Genomic DNA, 22,500 nt, shown 5'->3' on the forward strand with positions numbered 1-22,500 from the left:
CTCTAAGATAAATATTGATAGATAAATCATTCACAAAGAGAAAAAAAGCAAACATGTTAACACAGCATTGCAGTATTTGTGCATTGTCATTGTTTATATTCATAATAGACAACTCAAATTTCAATTTGAACTCTTACAGACCGCCCATCAATTTAACACATGCTAATTAGAAATTTCTAAGTCCTTTTAGCTTGCAAAGCTAAGTGCTTTTTAAATTCTAAGAACTTTAAACTCGTCAGTGACTTTTCAAACGATTTTCAGCAATGTCAAAAAGATGGACTTGACTCAGCTGTTATTAAAATTATGTTGTAAGAAATAAATTCACGCCCAACCGCTCGATCATAATATGCATTAGTTACGAACGAACTGTTCTGAAGCAAAGTGGTCAATTTAATTTTCTTAGAAAGAGCATTTTCATCTCGGTAGATAGTCGCGAAGGTTTGTTCTTTGGAACTTTTACGTACGTACATGCAAGACAACAACTTTTCCCGCAAAACCTCGCCAAATGTTTTTCCATTTTGCAATTTTCTTTGCGGGTTCAGCAAGGTTAATTGATACTATTAAAATTCAACGAGACAATTCTTGAGAAATGTCATTGATTCCAACACGTACATCAATATTGCGTGCCTGACGACCGCATTTTTACCCTTTAAACATAAATCTCCAGAGTGAAGTGTAGAATTTAAGAGACAACACAGGTACTTGGCTAAAACTATGCTAACAATGCAATGGCAAAACGAGATCCTTGCACAGAAATTTACCGCAGAATGAACAATTACAACTTGAGGGTGTGTTACAGGTGATAAGTCACTTGCATACCTTTTGGAGGGGTTCGATCCAGTTTGCAATGCTCGTATCCTTAAAGTTTACAAGTTAAGACCTAAGAGCCTCTTCAGTACAGCATTCAAGGTGGCGAACGTTATCAAGTCACCAAGCAGAGAGCACGTAAAGCTTGAAATAGGTCACCCCTGTGTGGATGCCTGCCATCAAAGGTCAGATATCGCTGATGTGATAGAACCATTCATGTGCAAAAAATCAGTTATTATATCATGATAAACAATGACTGGATTCCGTTTCGTTAGATTCTCAAAATGTCGTCGTTCTTTTGTGTGACTGGAAATTGATGTATTGTAAATCAACTCAAGCGAGTGAAGAGACTCAAGTTCAGTTTCTCTTGTTTCTCATTTTAGGTAATTATTGATCGCATCTGTTTCCGCCATTAGCTGAGAATCTGAGGTCAAACCTTTAGGGATCTATCTTCCTTGCAGCGTATGCTCTTGCAGGGGAAATCCAAGAATTAAATTAATCGATCCTTTCTTTGAGAAGACGACATGCGATTTAGGTTGCTTTTGCATTTCCAAACAGTTTGGGTAGAAACCGCATAAGTCTCAGATGGAAAGGAAATCGTTGAAGCCTCATTTTAAGACAATTTTGTTCACATCATGAACACACAAGGCCCATATGTTTCACGTCTGTTGCTTTCGTCTTAAAAAAGTCGATAATCTTTTTAAGTGTGGTCTTATAAGTCTAGAAGATGTTACATATCATCGTGCTATTTTGCCCCATGATCTATGCGGGCTACCGACTTGTTGCTAAAGAGAATATTTAGACCTATTTATGATCACAACGAACCTTAACGCGCCCAAGGTACGTTAAACCAGAATAGCAATTGCAAGTGCGCGCGTGTTCCGAGTACATTTCATTATGTTTATAAAAAGATCTGCTGTTCCCTTTGTTTTATTTCCGATGCTGTGCAATCCTTTGACGCCAGGTGATCGTGGTCTGATCGGTTTTTTTTTCCACTCTTAAAGGAAATCGTCCTCGGTGTGGATCGAAGAGTTTCAGATACGCATAAAAGTTGACATGAAATGTGCCTTAAGGTTTGTGCGGTGTCCTTATGTAGACCTATTTGGAGCGTTTCAAGTTTATTTCTTAAAAACAAATTTATGGTTATGATATACACTACACGTGTGTAGCAATGCTTATATAGGTGTGTAGTGTAATGAAACAAATGAAACGGTAAACGTACAGGACACATATTTAGGATAAAAGCAAACTTATCAATACAAAATGCGATTTCATATAGACAGTCAACGAACAAAACTTATCTTTTCCAGTCGTTTAATCCAGGTGTTCATCGAGTTCATCCTCCTATTGTAACCGGCTACAGAATTCTGTAAGGAATTCTGGAAACGAGTTGTTTAAAAATCGTCCCTTCAGGTGCGCAAGTAAATACAGTATTTTTGACAGTTCTGTCATATCCCACTTATTTTTCATTTTACTCCTTTATTGAAATTGCACCCGGTGTTTTATAAGTGGAACAGCAGATACCTTATATTATCCATGAATAGTTTTACTTAAGTGTCGTTTTGGTGGCAGTCTGCTTGGAGCCGTGCCCATCAGAGGCTTTTATGACGTCCGTCTGAAAAAAACTTCTTGTGAATTTAAGTGCACGTCAGCGTCGTCATCATGTCCAGAAAAAAGCTAATGAGGGCCGTTGGGAGCGTATTTTTGTTTACATGGCTGCTGGGCCTCTACCTATCCAAGGCTTAAACTCTGAGCTTTCTATGTCACTGATAAGGTTGGAGCAACGCCTTTGCAATTTTTGAGCAAAGGTGACAGTCGACAACAGAGTGGACAGCCGGGTGAAATGTTTTTTAAAGTCTTTTATTGTTTACATTTCAATTTTGGAGCTTTTTAGTTTCAACCCCGCTTTGGACAACGGAAACGAAGAAGGACATTATTTTTACTAATTTTAAATTTTACGATTTTTGAGAAAAATAGTTTCAATTGACTTGTCAAAATTTTTACTTAACACAGCTAGTTTTTTGGCTAGTTGCTGGATAGATGTTTGTCACCGGTAAATGGAAATGCGTAATTGGTTTAAAAAGGAGAAAAATCTCACCTGTACTGAAGAGAGCTTATAAACGATGAGTTCTCTTTTTGTTGCTTTCAACAAAAACAAAAACTTTAGGATGGAGACCTATTATCATTAACTAGGCGACAAGCTAGTTATTTCACCCACGATAAATCTTAAATGAGAGGTTTATTACCAGTACAAATACTTGAGTCCCTTTATGGAAGATAGCATACTAATCAGTAAGAAGTCTTAATCATGAAATTTTAACTTGGAAGTACTCCCCCGTGGTGATTATTCATGCTGTCAAAAGAACTGGACGAAAACATGGTTTCCAAGTGTGTAGTTTCTTTTTTTATAGGCATGTTATTGTTAACTTGAAGAACAGCTTATCAATGCTATCTATTGTAGATTGTTGTGACTCATCACATAGAGGGGGTCCAATTTTTTCAGCTGCTGTCCATAAATTGCTTCTTTCCGTTTGTGTAATGGAAAAATAATAATTCTCTCATCTGAGATTATTTCCTTACATTCTCACCGCTTTTATGGAAATTTCTTTGCCAATATTGATAACATCCGATAAAAGAGTTAAACATTGATGCTGAATATCTAATTTGCTTAAAGCGTCCTAGTACTGCCTTTTCCACTTTGAAAGGAAGTTAAAACATTTTAAAACGCTGTCCTCTACTCTATATTTCTTTTTTCAGAAACATCTAGAAGTTGCAAGTTTCAGTCATTTTTAGATTCCGTTTTCCTTGGTACAGTTTTCAATGAGAGCAAAGCACATTTAAACACATGAACATGGACGCTTGGACATTTTGAGATTTAATGGACGTCACTGAAAGTGATCTGCCACTAAACGAACGACGACGCTCCATTGAAAATAGGGAACTTACGACAGGACGACGACGACGGCTACGCGGAAAACGCCGCAAAACAATGGGCTTAATGAACAAAAGCAAAGGCTCTGCACGCCCTGCACCTGCGTTTTGCATTTTGATACATTTCTTTGCCGTCGTCGGCCTGACAACGACGTGAATCAGTGACTGAATTTGAGGTTGTGTAAAGGACGTGAGAACCTGACGAAATATTTTTAACTTTCTTCCCAAACAACCACACCGTTCATGCCAATTTTATTCCCGTAATGTTGATAAACACCTTCCATTCCGAACGCCTTGGAGTTATCACGAAATGATTACAATAACGGGAAATAATATTCTTAGACAACGTTCTCGTTGGCGCCGTTTTCGTTCTTTCGTAAGGTCCTTAATATAAAATTTGTGGTCGGTTACAACTGGATATGGGAGTGCGAAAGTTAAAAAAGCACTCTAGCAGATGAAGCTGCTGATATAAAAGTTAACAATGATTTTTGAAATGTAAATATGAAAACAATTCATTAGATCGGTTAAAAAGATAACTTCAGAGAGGTACATACTTCGACATGATCTTTGAGGCAGAGAGGGTAGACGAAGAGTGCATCAAAGTAAATGCCCGATTGTAATTTTTTGGGTAAATTCGGAAATACAACAGTTAGTGTAGAGGGAGAATTTCAATTAACCCAATTTAATTATGCAGCTCGTAAAGCAAACAACATAGGCATGATTGATTACCTCGAAAGGGTCTCTCTCTCTCGGTTGAACAATGATGTACATTTTGCATATGATGAGGGTTTAAAAAACAATGCCAATGGGAGTTCTTTGCTCCGTATAGTCTTGAAAATGGTCCATTTTTTTACAACCACAGCAGGAAGTGGAACTGCATTTTACAGCATTTCAGTCAGAGTTGGAAAACTTAGTACATGAACTGTTCCATCCATTTTCCAATTACTCTAATCTAATGGCTTTCCGAGTTCAACCTCGATCCCCATTTTCAGGTGAGTGTCATAAATTGTATGATTTCTTTTTTTACCTAGAGATAAACATGTGAGATACCTAAATTGATAAGGTGTAATTTTGCTTTCATAATCGAAAGGCATGGCTTCTCAGATCATCTCCTTGCCAGGACGTACCACAAGTTTATGAAAGCTCCCAATTAACGATGAAAATGCACAAATCCATAATATTTCTGGACGAACAAATTTAATTCCAAAGGTAATGATAATATGAAAGGGAGAGATGCCAGAGGTTATCCCTATACGAAGGTATCCGCCCGGATGTTATTGATCTAGAGTCGATTTTGACGCAGGAGGAAAACCGGAGTACCCTGAGAAAAACTCTCGGAGTCAGATTGAGATCGACTGAAACTCAGCCCGCACAGAACCTCGAGACTAGGGTTGAACCTGGTTCGCAGAGGTGGGAGGCGCGGTTGATAACCACTAAGCCACCCTGACTTGTTACATATAATATTATTGGATAGAATATGGGGTAATAAATGCAAATGCCACCTCTGGCACCATGCTGTCTTTTTTTAATCTACTTTTTATGCCGGCCACCTTGTCTATGTCTTTATCCACCTCCCGCTGAGAGAAACGTTTTAACAGAAATAATTATGCATGGAACTTTCTCAATCCTCATAAAAAAAATAAAACTATTTTAAAACTGCATTTTTAAGCGTCCACTTGGACAATGATGATGATATATTGTGAATCCTGTGGACCTTCATATCAATGTTCATAAACTCTGTTGGATGTCATCAGAACCAATCAAATCAAAAGTCGCTCGTTGCCCTGGTGGAATATTGGTTAATCCAATCATTTGATGATTTGTGACTACAGGAGCATCACGAATGCAGCTGTCCCGTTAAGTGGCGGAAGTCTGAAAAGCGTTCGTTCCCGCCTTGAGGACAAGGGAGGGTCTCTTTTTCAGACTGGCAAAACCCATATCGGCTTGCGTTCTCTTTATTTAACTCCATTTGAGTGCCTGTGGACAGCATTGAACACGTGCACAAAGTGACTTAGGTTGCAGGCTTGTAAAAAATACAAACTGTTTTAAAAGCAGAGCTCATTTATTGTTGATTTATTTGATGATTTAATTACCAAAGGCAGCTGTTAAAATTAATACAATAAGTCACCAGGTCCCCTACAATGGAAATACCGCCCAAAGAGTGATATTAAAGTTGATTATTCCTAGGGGAGCTCCATTCCCAGGTCCATGAACTCACATGCTCAGCCGTAGCTGCTATTATATTATGGGGCGGAGTGGAGATTAAGGCAACTCTCTGTATTGATTCGGCTTTGCCTCACTGGTGGGTCCTAACAAGGATGATTGTTGTTGCTTCGCCCGTTTTCAAGCAACCACCTCATCACCTTATCACGGGTACACTTCATCATTATTATCAATAGTTACAAGGACGAGACGGGCTTTGCATGGGTGCCCAACTTTAAATCGAGTGTTTACAGTTCATGTACATTTCATGGATGTTTCCCTGCAGGATTTGGTGTAAACACAAAAATGAAATGAAACTTCACAATGATGCGAGTTGATTTTGTGTTATCACAGGGAACCTTTTAGGGCCCGGGTTTTAGGCGTTTCGTTTATTGCAATCCTTTGCAACAGTTCACTTTGAGCAAAGTATATATAATGACTTTCGCAGAAGCGATACTAGTACATTTAACAATAGAGAAAGAAAAACTCGCTGGAATGAATGCAGGTGTTCCAAGTTCAAACCCGGTTTGACAACTGACGGGATTTTTCTTTGATGTCCGAGTCCCGAATCCAATTCCACGTCGCTTTAAAAACAGCTGGCGGTTGTCTTCTTACAGCTCAGATGGGTGTCGGCACTGGCTGTTCTCTTCACTTGCATGTCTTATTTCTATGCACAGCTCCCACCACAAGAAGGAAGCGTTTAAGGGGCTTTTGCACGCTATTTTCATTTGTTCTTTCACAGTTCTTGAAGACGTCTTGAAACTGATGAAGTGGCCTTGCTCCCAGGAGCCTCCTATGGCCCAGTGGTAGAACATCAGAACAAGTGATCGCAAGGTTCGTGGATTCGACTCCGGAAAAAGGAGCACCCGCGCTTTTACCGACTATCCTCGAGTCAAAATACATTGTTCGTGGTTAGTCTTACGAAGCTCGTTTCATTCCGACGAAGGGACTCATCAGAAACCTTTCTGCTTGGCAAACTCGTTGGGCATCACACGCCCAAAGCCCCGTTCGCTAACAAAATGATGACAGCAATCTAGTCTTATAAGGATTCCAGACCGCGCAAGAGAGCCATAATACATTAAACGACTGTCTAAGATCGTGTCCTGTTTTCGTTTGTTACGGATTGTCAGGATGAAAGTGTATGGATTGCACTTTAAAAATGGATGACTCCTCTTGCAAAAAACATTGTCGCATGTCTTCTCCTGGTTCTCAAGAATGTTTGTAAGCGTGAACGTTTTGACATAGACCACTAAAATAGTACCGAATAGTCCTCTTTGCATTCTTCCCGAAATCGGGAAGGACACCTACATTATTTACCGGCCGGCGTTATCTTTGTCAGTTACTTCATCAAGAAACTACATGATTTTACATTTTAAAGATCTCATTTTTAGCGAAAAGTACTGAGGCTATGACTTTCGAGGTAACTGAAGCGATAATTTCCCTTGAAGGTACCGAATTGTGATTGTTTCTATTTCCTGCATTGGAAATTAAGAAACCGGTAATTTAAGAGATTCTCTGCAACTCTGTTACCACGTCAATGTTAAGGTTTTTAAAATTAAAAGCATTGGCAAACATACCTTTGTAGTCCTTCTGTCCCATTTAGGTTGCAGTACATGATAAGGAGAAGTTTGCTTTAATTCCCTTGGTTTATTTCTTTCTTACACCGGTCATTTAGCACAAAACTGTGGCAAACTTCCATCAGACATCGACGCCCACCTCAAACTCCGATGCAGTGATGAATGTTCCCCGTTTTTGTTTTTGTTTTCAAAGTTCGAGAACGTTCATGGTAGTTTCATTGTATGCAGCTGTGTGCACACGACTCAAACGAGTCCGGCCGGGCCGATTTACTGCCTTCTGTTTGCCGATGCTTTGTCGTGGATGCAATCAGCAGATAAGGTCGTAAATCCGTTTACTTGTATCAATAAAACGAATTAAATCCTTTATCTCGTTTATTAGTTCGCATCTTCCAGATGTTTTGCCGTACTTCCATTTCAAACTGAAGCCATACGTCATAGCCGATCTCTTTTCACAAGGCGTTGGGCAATTTTTTGGTGCAAAAACACGGAACATGAAAACATTCACAAAGAACCAGAAGTGACAGCTAAAAAACTGACAGTTTGCTTCGAGCGACCTATTGAATTATGTGTTTATAGCTCTGACGCAACAGGAGATGGTTTACAATTCTCAAGACATGCATGAACCGGAATACATTCCATTAAATTTTTTACAATGTAACTTTTTGTTAAATTGACGAATAACTTTTAGTGGCGATTTTTAGGTCAAAGCTCATATGATTCGGAATAACTGGCCTTAGGAAGAAATATATTCTAACGATCAGCTGACGAATCGAGTCGAGAGCATTCTTCGCCATCTTGTACTTCAGTTCTTCATTCCGGCGTCAGTTTCCAGGTTTCTAGGTTTCGTGACAAATTTTGGCGATTCCTTTTTGACATCGCGAAAAACACCGAAATTAGATGCCGAGAAAAGGAAATCAATTACTGCAATAACAAAGTCAAATCCATTACTTTCGTACGAAAAGAAGTAACTAATCGGTTTTTTCAATTATTTTGACAATTTTAATATAGCCGTTTAATTTCCTTTGTAGCCGTCAGTAATGGCAGACGAGGCTATTTCTCTATTGCCGTTAATTTAAGTGGTCATCTCAGCGGTAGATTTTCGGTCAACAGATCAGTCGGCGAATTTACGCGGCTTGTCTGTCATGTTGTCAAATAACTTCCCAGGAATCAGCCAGAATTGAAGCAAATTAGCCTACATTTTGCATTTACAAAGTTCTTCAGGGAGTGAGGTTTGAACACGTTGGTTCCTTCCCGCAAACGAAAACTGTCACAACATAGTATATTAACTTGAGACGTAAGTTACCATAAACTGATTTTACAAGAACATTGTGTTTTTTTCACGTCACTTCGTTGTGGTGTTATCAAGCGGCAACATCGTCATCTTCATTTATCCCACTTTGCAGGATCAAACACGTTGATCAGCTGCCTTCACAATATCGCCCGCTACATGTAAGTACATACTATTGCTTATAATAGGGAACGTGTTCGTCCTCCTCCGCGACAGTGGAATTCTCTCCAAGAACACCTGAGAATTTAAACCTTGTGGCGCTCGGCTTATCGAAATAGCTCGATCTATGTGTCAAACATAAGGTAGAAATAGTGTACTGGCCTTCAAGCTGTGTCTAGTATACAATCGATTTTAGTTTGCAACCCTCGCTATAAGTGCACGTTTCGTTCAACTAACTTCGACCTTCGAAAACCGTCTAATCGAAAGATTTGTATTTTTAATACTATTCGAAGTGAAATGTATGGAAATAACCTCTATTAAAGAAATCGAAAGGATGAACTAACGTTCCCGGTTCACCGGTTAAATCGAGGTTCTCGCACACAAACTTGAGCTGCAACGCCTATTATTTACAAAACTTAAAAGTTCATTTAGGTGGGTGTCAGCAAAGTTCGAAATTTGCTGCCGTGGCTAAAAGGATTTGATTTCATCGTAAAATCACTTTGTCGGCTTTTAATCTAAACACTATACAAAAAACAAATTTTTAATAAAGCAAAGATATCCATTTGGTGCAGAAGCTCAGATCATATGACGGAGCTAAAAAGACCCATTAATTGAGCGATTATTTAGGGTAAAATATGTAACTTCAGCTTCAGGGAAGGACAACGAAGTTCCAACGAAGTTCCAAACTCTGAGAGAGTTACTGTACCATCAACTTGCTTCGGTACCTATCTGTTCGAAATAATAAAATTTAAATGGTTGGTGTCTTGCTAATTTATTAAAGCAGATATGAGGAGTTAAAGGAAATTGAGAGATATTTATCAGATGTTTCTTACGCAGGTAAGCGACTGTAGCGAAAAAAAAGGAGAAAAAGTTTGATTCAAAAAGGGGATCGGAAGAAATCGGATGAAATCGAATGATAGGGCTTTTTCGTACGCAGCCCAAATCTGAGTTTTTAGGAAGGAAGAAAGTAGTTGATGTTATGAAATCTGTGTGGCCTTAACTAGTTTTAACTGAACGTCTATATAAGACGATCGTCTGTCGGAAAGGAAGCTGAATTTCTAGCAAGATCTATTGTAACGCTTTGTGCCTTCACAACTGGACAAAGTGAGTAGAGCTAGATATGAAGTTCAAAGTTGAGGTCTATTAAAGCCGCAAGGACGTTTTTCCTCGTTTCGCGGTAACTGATGCCGGCAAAGTCCTCTTGCGCTTTTAATGAATGATCTCAGTAAGGTTCTATTTTAAGTTTTTGTTTTTTGCGATAGTACGGCTTAAGAAAAGATAGATTTTTAATTGTCTCTTTGGATGACTCGGTTCATATCTAATTGTCTGACTTGTGTGCAACATGTTAAATTGATTTGATTGATTTCGATAGTTTCTCGAAACAACGATCACATCGAGTGCTTTTATCAAGACCATTTGATTTATTTCGATAATGAGCCAGGTTGAGTTTCTCGAAACAGCTATCGTATGGAATACTTTTTTCAAGACCATCAACTGTGCATACGCAAAAATTGTGAAGAAAAGACCAGATCTGACCATATCAAGAACTTCCACGTGCACCGCTTTTCAGAGGATTATTTTTGAAATTTTTTTGTTAACTTTCAAAGCGTTACTGAAATAACTTCAATTCCAAGTTGTAACAGTGATTTCAAGTGGTAAAACGTTACACATTCGTAAGTATGCTATCTACCATCCAATAGGAATGAACAAGTTAGTAAATAAATACCTTGAAGTAAATTTTTAATGCGTTTGTTCCCCTAAACGTTGGAATGACCTTTTCAGTTGATCTATAGTTTAAGTGCCAGTTCTTTTAAGATAAATCCTGAAGCTTAAATCAGTTTTAAGAAGTCAGTTTTATTCATAATAGTTGTTAGAACTTTCTTATATTGTTAGTGAAGTCGCTGCTTGCTTTTTACCGTTCATTGAAAAAAGGCAATATAGAGCTTTAGGACGGGGCCTCTTTTTATGTTTATTATTATTATTATTATTATTATTATTATTATTATTATTATTATTATTATTATTATTATTATTATTATTATTATTATTATTATTATTATTATTATTATTATTATTATAGACTTGCCACAAGTCGACCTCACGATAATCCCAGGAGAAAATGTTTTAGCGAGCGAATCGTGATTTTTCGTACGCGAAGTTCCGCGCGTATCTAGACGAAGGACTTTTCGAAAGTCTATTATTATTATTATTTCCTACTTTAGCCAATAAATATGCAAATCTCTGTACAAGTTTCATATAATTTGGCCCTATTCGTTCCTCTTCCTTTGAGAAATCTCCCAAAATATATCCTTGATATTAATTGAGAATCTTGTCATGTGATGTGATGGGTGACTTCAATTTCCGCTACGTGGACTGGGAAACGGTTACCAACAGGAATGGCGGGGAGCTCTGTGATTCTGAAGGACTAGTTCTAGTCGACATACTGCGTGATTTTTACGTGGAACAACTGATCACCTTTCTTACACATGAAGAAAAGACCTTGGATCTCTTGATGACCAATCGACCGGGACTTGCATCAAATATTAGATCACCAGCTAAGTTCAGCGATCACGATGCGATTGTCTGTTCACTCGCCTGTGCTACTCCAGCTCAACGCAAACCACGCCGTAAAGTTTACCTTTACGCCAAAGCGGACTTTGACAAAATGCGCACTGACATGACTCAACACAAAGATGACTTTTTTCAATCCAGCTCTGTTGAGGAGGACTGGTCAGCATTTAAGAATTGTTTGCTGAATTCGATCGAGAGGAACATTCCGTCAAAGTATGTCAGCGGCCGTGATAAGTTGCCTTGGTTATCGCCGTATTTACGTCGCCTAGTTCGCCGGAAACACCGCCTTCACGCAAAATTCAAAAGTACAGGCAGTGCGAGGCATCGCCACAAATGGCGCATGGTGAGAAGGAAATCGAACTCGTGTCTCCGTGTTGCACGTAACAACTTTATTAATAGCGTTATCGGGGATGTCAAATCAAATCCCAAGTCGTTTTGGAAACTCATCGCTTCTCAACGTAAGGACAGCCAGTCTATGCCACCTCTTCAATCACAGAATGGCCATCTCGCTGAATCTGACCCTGAGAAGGCTTCGACTCTAAACCAGCAATTTTGGGATAATTTCTCATCTGAGGACATTGTATGAATCCCGCTTTTAAAGCGAAAGTTCTCCAATATGCCAAACATCCAAATCACTGAGGGTGGGGTCTTCAAATTACTTGCTAGCCTTAAGCCATCTAAGGCTGCTGGTCCCCATAGTCCTTAAGGAACTGGCACCAGTCATCTCACCAACCTTGGCGTTCATTTTTCAGAAGTCCCTCGACAATGGTTCTTTGCCTAATGACTGGTGCGACGCAAACGTCTGCCCGCTCTTTAAAAAGGGCGACAGATCTCTTGCAATTAATTATCGACCTATCTCGCTGACCTGCATAGTCTGCAAAATTCTCGAACACATCATCTGCTCCAGCATCATGGCCCACATAGACGCCAACAATATATTGTCTGATCGCCAACATGCATTCAGGAAATCACACAGTTGTACGACACAGTTATGCCATGTGATTAATGACTGGGCGTTTAATATAGATCGTGGGTTTCAAACGGATGGCTTTATAATTGATTTTGCCAAGGCTTTTGGCAAAGTGCCGCACGAGAGACTCAAGTCGAAATTGTTTAGCTAGGGCATCAGCGGGCGTACCCTTTCATGGATAGACTCCTTCCTCTGTCAACGAAGACAGCGAGTGGTCGTCAATGGGTCTGTTTCTGAATGGTCATGTGTTACATCTGGTGTACCCCAGGGAACAGTCCTAGGGCCCATTCTCTTCAATCTGTTCATTAATGATATCGTGGAGGTTGTAAGCCCAGGTACAGAGATTCGTCTCTTAGCCGATGATTGCATCTGCTACAGGAAAGTGAGCTCCATAGTAGACAGCGAGATGTTGCAGCAAGACATCGATCGGCTGGCTGTGTGGGCTGATACCTGGTTGATGGACTTTTCCCCGTCGAAATGTAAAACCATGCGGGTCTCCACAAAGACACGTAACAACATCCTGCACCTGTACCACCTCAAGGGTGCGGCCCTTGATTCTGTAAAGGAAGTAAAGTATTTAGGCATAACCATCACTCACCATCTTCGCTGGAATAAGCACGTCGCTGAAGTCACCCGTAAGGCCAATCAAATCTTGGGCTTGCTGAGGAGAAACCTGTATTTCTGCGATCAAAATACTAAGGAGGCAGCTTATGTAGGCCTTGTACGACCCATCCTGGAGTACGCCAGCGCCATCTGGGACCCTCCAACTCAAAACCTAATCCAGGAACTCGAGAAAGTCCAGCGTCGGGCTGTGCGGTTTGTTACATCAGATTATTTTAATTATGAAGAGGGAACAATTACACGTCACCTATTGAAACTGGGCTGGAAACCCCTAAGAGACCGCAGAGATGCAGCCACCTTATGTCTTTTCAACCAAGGACTTAACCAACTGGCGAACATTCCAACAAAGAATCTATCCCAACCCTCAAGACATTCCCGCCATATGCATAATAAACACTTTAACGTTCCTTTTGCTAGAACCAATATTTTCAAATTTAGTTTCTTGCCTAGAGCAATTAGGCTGTGGAATAGATTACCTTCTTTTGCAGTAAATTCTAATTTAGACATCGCGGCTTTCGAGGTCCTAGTCAAGGAAATGTAATTCTCATGCGCTGTGCATATATATACAAACTTGTAGGTTGCACTTATCATTAAAGTGAAGTGAAGTGAAGTGAATTCCATTTTCACATAGGTTGCGAAAAGAATTTAGCTAACAAAGTTTGGTGGCTAAAAATGAAAACGTCACTTTTCTTTTAATCAGTCCTGCCATTATCTTTCTAGTGATGGTTTTGCTTTCCCATAATACTGTCTTTTGCATTTCTTTAGTTATTCGTTCAGTTGTTTTCTCATCGAATAGTTCTCGTAGGTCTCGTTTTAATTCTCGCATTTCTCCACCACAGCATCCTATGATCGCTGGTATTACTCTCACTTTATATCCTTGTTGTTATTATTATTATTATTATTATTATTATTGTTGTTATTATTGTTATTATTATTGTTATTATTATTGTTATTGTTGTTATCATCTTTTTCATGAGTAGTTTTGGGTGTCTCACTACCATGCTTCCTCCGGAACCTAAGAGTAGAAAGGGCACTTTGCAACAGAAGTTAGTTTGTGTACTGTGACATTGTATATCGTAATCTTTTCCTCTTGGTCTTTGTAGAGATAAAGTCTTTTGTAAAATATGAGCAGTTCCCATAAAGGTTATTTTTTGACGTTCTGCCATATTTATGTTTCCTTCTATTTTGTTCACATGTTGCTCAGTTCCTATCTCAATCATCCCCAGGGTTCCTACTACTACAGCTACTATGTTCGTCTTGCGTTTCCACATTTTAGTTACTTCGATTTCAAGGTCCTTGTAATGAGTCAACTTCTGAAACTCTTTCCTTGAGAGGTTTGAGTCTTGTGGGCATGTCATATCTATCAGTGGGCATGTTTCCTGTTAGAAATCTTTAATAACGATATCTAGTGTATTCGCATCTATTTTGCGATCAGTTTATTATTATTATTATTATTATTATTATTATTATTATTATTATTATTATTATTATTATTATTATTACAGTGTATTAGTTTTTCGACCAAACAGCCATGGTGGAAGGCCCGTGTCCTTGAACTTGTGGCAATTCCATACGAAAAGGAAAATCAAGCTGAATTAAATGATAATATCATAAAAAAACGCTTTCTCCAGTATTCAATCCTGAGAGCCCTGAAGGATATATTTTTTTTATTTTTATTTATTTTTTTTTTGGGGGGGGGGGGGGGTTCCAATCCCATTTCCCACCTGAAATTTTGGCAAAATCCCAGTCCCAGTTGGATTTTTATCAGAAATCCCCGTCAATAAGAAATGTTATTTATATATAGTCGCCCTTTGTGCGTACCGTATGTCAGACGCCCCTAATGCGCGCTGCTTGTTACCACTAAGTTAAGCCTGATACTGCAGCTCGAGGACATAGGATTTCGGACCACATCGGTCCAGTGATATTCATGCGCTTAAGTGACATATGGAAGCAAAGTTAAGTTGCTTCTCTCCTGTCTAACTCTTAAATAACTATCGTTTGTTAATGCGCACGGTTGGTTAGAATATGGTGTGAAAGGTTCGTTTCAACTACCTGAAGAAACAAGCAGAGTTTCATCGGTTTTTTCAGGTTGTTTAAAAGCCTGAGAATCGTTCAACGCATTTCTTTTAGATTTCGCTAAGAATATGTCTAGCTCACCACTACATCCCAGATTGTAAAACCTCAGCCTTTCTGCCAGTAAAAGGCCTGATTCTACCAAACCTCGAGGGTCGAATTAAAGGGTCCAGGGAAGCATCGACAAAAGCATCGCCTTCTGCAGAATCATTGCCACCTTCATCATCATCATCATCATGATCGACTCTAAAACTGTCCTTTTGATTCCTCTGCTGCAATTGGAGATCCTCGGAACGCTGTGCGTCCAACTCACACTCCACTTCGCCATCGGGATTTTAATTAGCCTCGTTATGTTCGGTGGAGAGGTCAACGTTGTTTCACATAGGAGGCCGCGTGGTCCAGTGGTTAGGGCGTTGGGTTTGCATGCGGCTGCTCCGGGTTCAAATCCCGTTCTAACCTCTGGTTGGGATTTGTTTCCGGTTTTCCTGGATTCAACTCTACCACGCTTTCTAAAGAGCCAACTGGTTGCCTCCTGCCAGTTGGGGTTCTTAATAATGTTTCTGTTAAGTTTGAATTGTTTCTTTCACATTGTTAAAAGTGGGGTGCCTGTAAACTAGCTTGATAGCTAAGTGCACTTCCGCTATAAACAAAGCATTTACATTCATACAGGTTTATAGGTAGTGTGACTGCTCTGTCCGTGGTATTATCCTGTCTGATGTTTCTCTGTCTCACACACTTCCCATGACGTTTTGCCCACGATCTCATCTGGGCTTCTTCGTTTCTGGATACTGTTTGTGGTATAGGTTTAGGAATTCTGATCGGTGGTACAGACACTGCACTAGATGTTGGAAGCTTGGAAGGGGATTTGGAGTGTGTGTAGTAATGCGCTGCCCATTTTGATACACGCTTCACAGCCTTTTCAATCGAACAACCAAAAGTAAGGGCACACTCATACATCGTGAACGTGTTAAAACGCTTAAAGTGAGTCACAGCATTTTGATTCTCAATGTGAAGCGCCAACAAAGATTCCAAATTGAGCTTTAGCCCAGAGCCCGGTGGTTTTCATGAAAGGTCCTTAACGTTTGCATCCAGAGTTTCACGAGATCTCTTTAGAATCTCCAAGGATTTCAACCATTTGATTGAAACTGTTCCTTGAGGGCCATCTGTAGTCGAGTTGTCCTTCAAGGACTGCAACTCTTTGAATCCTTTCTTTTTGATGCAATCCTCCATTTCAGTCTTAGACGGATTGTTTTCGATAGCTCTTTTGTTGTTCATTCTAGGGAGATCTCTAGTCAACAATTCTCTTTTTCTATTGCATGCAATATTATTCGTTTAATATATTTTAATATATTTAGATGTTTTATTTTCAGCAATGACAGGTCGCTTATTTTTGGTGGTTTGAGCTATATAATAAGAGTTTCGTGAAGTATACACTGAGAACCAGGCACACATATATGGAGGGCACGCATAAATACTTAGAAAATCCATCCTCTCGGGCGCCAGAGTATGCCTGCTCGCAGGTAGCTATAGTTCTGTGAATAATATAATAAAACAACAAATATGAAGAAAAACCGATCAAAGTAGCATTTTAAAACGCGGAAAAAACTGGAAATCGACTGATATTACCTCATTTCCATTCCCATTTTTGAGAACTTCGTTTCTCATTTTCCAGCTTAAGAATAGGTCACTCCTAGTTCCCATTTACCCCTTCAGGACCATCAATCCTTACACGCAGTCTTGACACAGTTTTTTTGTATTTTTAAGGGAATATACTGAAAGGTTAGCGTCTTGTCTTTTTTCTGCAAGGCGTACTCTTATGTAAAGGACTAAGTCATTTCGAACTTCTAATTAGTGAAAGGTTCCAACAAGTTGTGCTCATAACTATTTCTAGTTGCACGCGCACAAAACAGACACCCTGAAAAGGCGAGACAATGTCAAATGAATCTCCCATTGTTTTCAGCCTCAATTTTTACCCACGACCAGCGACTGTTTATAGAAATTATGCACGCAGTGTCGTTCGACATTCAGGCGCACCTTCAGGAAATATCCAAAGTATGAAAACAATGAAAACGGCCCTTTACGACGTTAATACACCAGTCTCCTTAAATGTGTTTTGCAGATCGGCAGTAATTGATAATATTAGAGACTTTTAGATCCACGTTTGCGGCTAACCTCAAACTGCTGGAAGTCACATGACTAGCGCTTGCCGTCACGTTCGAGGGTAAGTTTTGACGTTTTCAACGGCGGAAGGTAGGTTTTCACGTAAGTAAGTTACCTCAGCTCTTTATGGCATGGAAGTTACATTATCCCACGTATGAACGGGGCAGATATAAAAAGCAACTTTTTATCTTTCATTCCATGTGAATTAAACAATCAAAAGAGCCGTGGTTTTATTTATTTCGTTGACTGAAACATCAACGCTGAGAATCGAGAAAATTCAATATGGCGGCCTCTGCAGCTTTGCACTTGTTTACTTAAATCTAAATGCACGAACTATCACAACTTCTAACGTCCAACCGCAAATCTCAAACCTCAGTTTGCGGTTAGCCGTAAACGTGCATCTAAAGGTCTCTATTAATTCTGTATAGCCCGCTGATCTCCCAGCAAGCAAGCGGAATACTATATCTCGAAATTATGTGTAGAGCTTTCGACTTGTGTTAATATCTTTTCCTTTGTGCAAAATTGTGACATATATGAGACAAAACCGGAACTTGACAGCAACCTACACAATAAACTAATGGTGCTAAAAATACTGCGATCCAAGAAGGTAGACGCTTAACTTGAGTGTAATCTAGATCTGCATGTTCCAGCACTCGGCAAAATCCCTTTTTGACTTATGGCTGTTGCTGCTTAGGTGACCTCATACACTATAAGCCTTTTTAGAGACATCACGCCTAGCTGGCAAGAGAGAACAAGACAGCCCGCTGACAACACCGGGGACTCCATCCCCTCCTCTTCTCGAACCATTTGCAGATAAAATAACAAAGGCAACATTTTCTCCTCAGTTATTTTAATTAAGATCCTGAGTGTTGATCAGTAAGCCCGGGGTTCGAACCCGCAACCTCGTGCATGACAGCTCGGTACTCAACCAACTAATTTACTTAGCCTCCGGTGCGCGGTATAAACATTTGTCTTCCAGTTTGTGACCTTACCGAGGGTTTACAGTAGAGTTGAACTCTGATATTCGCAATACCTTACTCGTTCGAATGCAAAGATAATACCTTTATCTTGTCATTTTTTTTCTTTTTGTCTTCTTTCTTGCATAAAAATTATTGTTTCCTTTATATAAATTTAGTCAAAATTCAATATTTAAACTTTTTCCCTCTTCCGCGTAATTTTCTTTTGTTGTTATTTTCCTAAAAACTTTGTAAGTCTTTTGGTTTCGTATGTGTGTCCCTTGTCAGCTAACAAGTATTGTATATCCGCTTATTTATACATTTTGGGGCTAAATAAAGAACGGAACAGTGAGCACGGACTTTTTGTTAATGAATGTTTTGATTCATCTCACTTATAGACATTTATGAAGGAAATAGTTGTTAAAAATTGCGATGTAAAATAGACTTCGTCTAATATACATGTAAATAGCCCGCCGGGTCATTAAAATTTATGGCAACTGTGAACAGATTTTTCAGCAAGAGCTAACAGCACAAAGCAAGTGTTTATAATAGAGAAGAGAAAACAACCAACTTCATCAGTCCAGGTAGTCTTGTCGGCCACATTAACTTGTTCGTTTAGATTTGATTCACTTCAGCCTTGCAAGGCCTTTATACGAGGAAAACTTAATTGGCTTGGCGCCGGGTTAGCTCTGTGTATTCAAAATTTCGTTGAAAGAGGTCAAATAAATCTGTTGCTCTCCAATCGGTCAAGAGTGTATTTTTTTTTTATTTTCGAAAAAAAAAACGCTAACGGGAAATGATCCCATAACCTTTCCGTGTTTACCGGGCTTGGAGTTTTTGCAGTCATTTCCCTTTTTGCCTAAAATATTGAATACATATGTAATAATAATTGGAGTGAAAGACTTCCTAGACAAGTAACGCAATTGGATTTGTTAACAATCTTCATAAACAAGTCAGTAACAAGTTATAGGATCAATCTTATCAAGTGATTGGCTTAGACGTATACTGTCACGTGTACTGAGAATCACGTGACGAAACGCCCCGGGATCATTGGGAACGCGTACCCATTTTGGAGCCCAACAATGAATGTCCATGTACTCTCAATGATTCTTCTTTAAAACCTGTCGTATTCTTGCAAGGCATGCCTAGTTGGCCTAAGTTGGTCCCCACTACTGTAGCCGTCGCCCTTGTGATGGTGTCGTGTTCCAAAGTCACGGAACTGTTGAATCCTGAAAGCTCATTGAGGTCTCCATTGTTTTCCGACATCGAATTGTCCACTTTTTCGCTCTGCGCGATTTAATGCGATTCACTACAATTTTTGTTTTTGCTAACCTCGTCTCAAAAGGAAGTAAAAATTGATTCCCAATTCGCTTTGACCATATCTCTGAATATACTGCTTGGATCGAACACAAACCCATTCCGGCTTTGTGCATTTTTTGTCTTCTCTATAAAAGGGCAAATGACTTGTGATCTGAGTATTTTCAACTTTTTTAAATCGTGGCCACGACAAATTTCAAATATGAAGTGAGGAAGAAATACAGCAATAAAACGAGACAAAAGTTGAAATTAATTATTGAAAGTAATTGTTACTAATTTGTGTTTGAGGTATTTGACTTATAATTAAACTAGTAAGGTTATACTCGTATTTAGTTTGGTTCATTTTCAGCGGTGAGGTATAACAAAACACTTAATGACTGGTCCCACGGGAAACATTGAGTTTCGTTTTCCCTCGACCCTCAAGCGAATTGAGGATCTCGGGGAAACAAACTCACTTTTCCCTTGAGACCAATCATTAAGTGTTTACTGTGTCATGCCCAAGAAAGCGCAATATAGCACAGACAGTGCAGACGGAATTTGCACAAAAGTCTGATAACTTGACCTGAGTTCCATCTGACTGAAACAGTGTGGATCACCTAATGAATGAACAAAGCAGCTAAATAGGGACGATTTGGGGCTTACTTTTAGGGCGGCAGACAAGTTTGCGACGTATAGGTGAGCTACGTTCAGGCAGGCGACGTTTAGGTGTGCAACTGATACAGGTGTGAAACGTTCTCACTGGCCAAAGTAGTTGTGAATTTGATTATTTCGTTTGAGAAAACTGACGTGCTTCAGAATGGCCGTGTTTTCACGGGTAAGAATAAATGAGGAGAGAACAGACAATATTATTATTATTATTATTATTATTATTATTATTATTATTATTATTATTATTATTATTATTATTATTATTAAGGGACTAATTACAGCGGCACAAGACCAAGCTCTCCTTACTAAAACATACCAGCATCACATTATCAAAGATGGCACTGATCCTCATTGCCGCCTTTGTAATATATCCCAGGAAACCATAGACCACATTATATCAGGTTGCCCAGAACTGAGATTGGGTCGGGCAAGATGTTGGTGTAGACGTGTTTGTGTTAGCTCCGTTCTTGGATATGGCACATGGCCAAAAATATTAAAAGAAAAACGTGGAAAAGCTCCTCAACATCCTCTACTGAAGAAAACTTCTCGCCCGATGACAAAAGGATAAAACATAACGTATCATTCACAGATTCTGAGCGTAGTAGCGAGTCGGATGAGGTGCTCACTTTGCTGAAAATGGCGGAGACGGTAATGCCAAAACTAGACCAAGTGTTAGAAAAGCTACAAAAATTAGAAGATCAAATTCAATCAGTGGACGAGAAAGTAAGTAGCCTTCAAGTCAAGGTCGAAAGTTTCGAGGTGTTTAAGAAGGAGACAGAAACGAAGATTAAAGAGCTTGAGGACGGTTTGAACTTCGCTAATGCAGAAAGAGAGTCGTTCAAGAAGAATTTTCAAGAAATACAGAGTCAAGTTCACCTTCTCAGAGACGAGAAACTGTATATGGAGGTTTATCAGCGGCGTGAGAATCTTCGTTTCTTTGGAATTAAAGAAGAAAAAGATGTAAACGAAGACACGAGGGAGGTTTTGGTTGATTTTTTTAAAAACCGAACTCGGCGTGGAAGATGCTGATAATATAGAATTTCACAGGGTGCACCGAGTTGGGAAGCGGACTTCCTCTGTTGGAAAGCCTAGACAAATAATTGCGCGTTTTTTAAGATACCCTGATCGCGAGGAGGTCATGTCAAAGGCGAAGAAATTGAAAGGTAAAAACTTTGGAATCTCACCGGACCTTCCAAAAGAAATTCTAGAGCGTAGAAAGAAGAAGATGCATCGTTTTAAAAAGGCAAAAGAAGAGGGTAAGACCGTCTACTTTAGTAGGGCGGAGCCTGATAAGTTGTTTATTGACGGTGTTCAAATATAAAAACGTAAAATCTAAAACTTCAGGTCATGTATAAAACTATTTCTTTACCAAATTTGCATTATTTTTTTCCAAGAACTGGGTTTTTTTGTTTCCATTGTTACTAGGTGTTATGAGGATTGCAAGACCCTTTGTGTTAGTAGCTTTATATTTAACAGCTTTCGCTGGCTACTTTTTTAACTATGTAATTGTGTGTCGTAGTTTTGCTTTGTGCCTTTTGTTTTCTTTTTCGCATTTTAGCGGGCTAACTTTATATTGTTCTTGTGTGAGGGACATGCAGTGCACCCATGGCTTGAGCTTCACGTATGCAGATGCCTCTTGACGTATTTATTGTTCCGTTCTCTTCACTGAAATGAAACTTTGAAATCTTCACAAAACGGAATTTAAATTTTAGAATTCTATCTCTAAATGTTCGGGGGATTCGCTCTTTTGACAAAAGAAAGGCACTTTTTTACTGGTTAACAAAAGAGAGATCCGATATTATCTTTTTACAAGAAACTTACAGTACTCCAGACGTCGAAAAGTTTTGGAAGTCGCAGTGGAGGGGCGACATTTTCTTTAGTCATGGTTCGGAGCACAGTAGGGGGGTTATGATTTTGGTTAAGGAGAAATTCGATTGTGATATTGAAGAACGCCAAGAAGATGAACAAGGAAGATTTATTATTTTGAAAGGTGTCATTCAGGGATATAGTTTTGTTTTTGTCAATATTTATTCCCCAAATAAGACCAAAGATCAATGCATCTTCTTCGAGGAAATTCAAAAACAGCTCGATAAATTAGAATTAGAGGATAATTGTGAAGTTATTATTGGAGGCGATTTCAATGTTATTTTCGATGCTGAGTTGGATGGAGCTGGAGGCAAACCTCAAGTAAGAGAATCCTGTAAAAAAATTGAAGATTTG

General features: G+C 39.2%; 3 protein-coding genes across 12 annotated transcripts in view; 2 read left to right on the forward strand and 1 right to left on the reverse strand.

Moving 5' to 3' along the window:
• LOC137985661 (5-hydroxytryptamine receptor 4-like) overlaps positions 1-8,135 on the reverse strand; it is a 29,853-nt gene extending 21,718 nt beyond the window's left edge. For 2 of the 5 annotated variants that reach the window (XM_068833307.1, XM_068833304.1), the window contains exon 1: positions 7,518-8,135. The gene's annotated coding sequence lies outside the window, so the exon portion shown is untranslated. Of the gene's footprint in view, positions 1-819; positions 959-2,108; positions 2,166-7,517 lie in introns of those variants that run through there. The other 3 variants (XM_068833301.1, XM_068833302.1, XM_068833306.1) reach the window with 2 other exon arrangements.
• LOC137985664 (octopamine receptor beta-2R-like) overlaps positions 1-22,500 on the forward strand; it is a 60,876-nt gene that overhangs the window by 23,704 nt on the left and 14,672 nt on the right. The window contains exons 1-3 of one of the 6 annotated variants that reach the window (XM_068833318.1): positions 868-992; positions 1,812-1,880; positions 4,601-4,730. The exons of 1 other annotated variant lie outside the window; for it this stretch is intronic. The gene's annotated coding sequence lies outside the window, so the exon portion shown is untranslated. Of the gene's footprint in view, positions 699-853; positions 993-1,808; positions 1,881-4,600; positions 4,731-8,624; positions 8,812-8,920; positions 8,967-22,500 lie in introns of those variants that run through there. 4 more of the 6 variants (XM_068833321.1, XM_068833319.1, XM_068833322.1 and 1 more) reach the window with 4 other exon arrangements.
• LOC137985494 (tropomyosin-like) lies at positions 20,761-21,309 on the forward strand. Its single transcript, XM_068833118.1, has one exon. The coding sequence runs from the start codon at positions 20,761-20,763 to the stop codon at positions 21,307-21,309; it is 549 nt and encodes a 182-aa protein (XP_068689219.1).

The sequence above is a fragment of the Montipora foliosa genome, chromosome 14, assembly GCF_036669935.1.
Source record: "Montipora foliosa isolate CH-2021 chromosome 14, ASM3666993v2, whole genome shotgun sequence".
NCBI lineage: Eukaryota > Metazoa > Cnidaria > Anthozoa > Scleractinia > Acroporidae > Montipora > Montipora foliosa.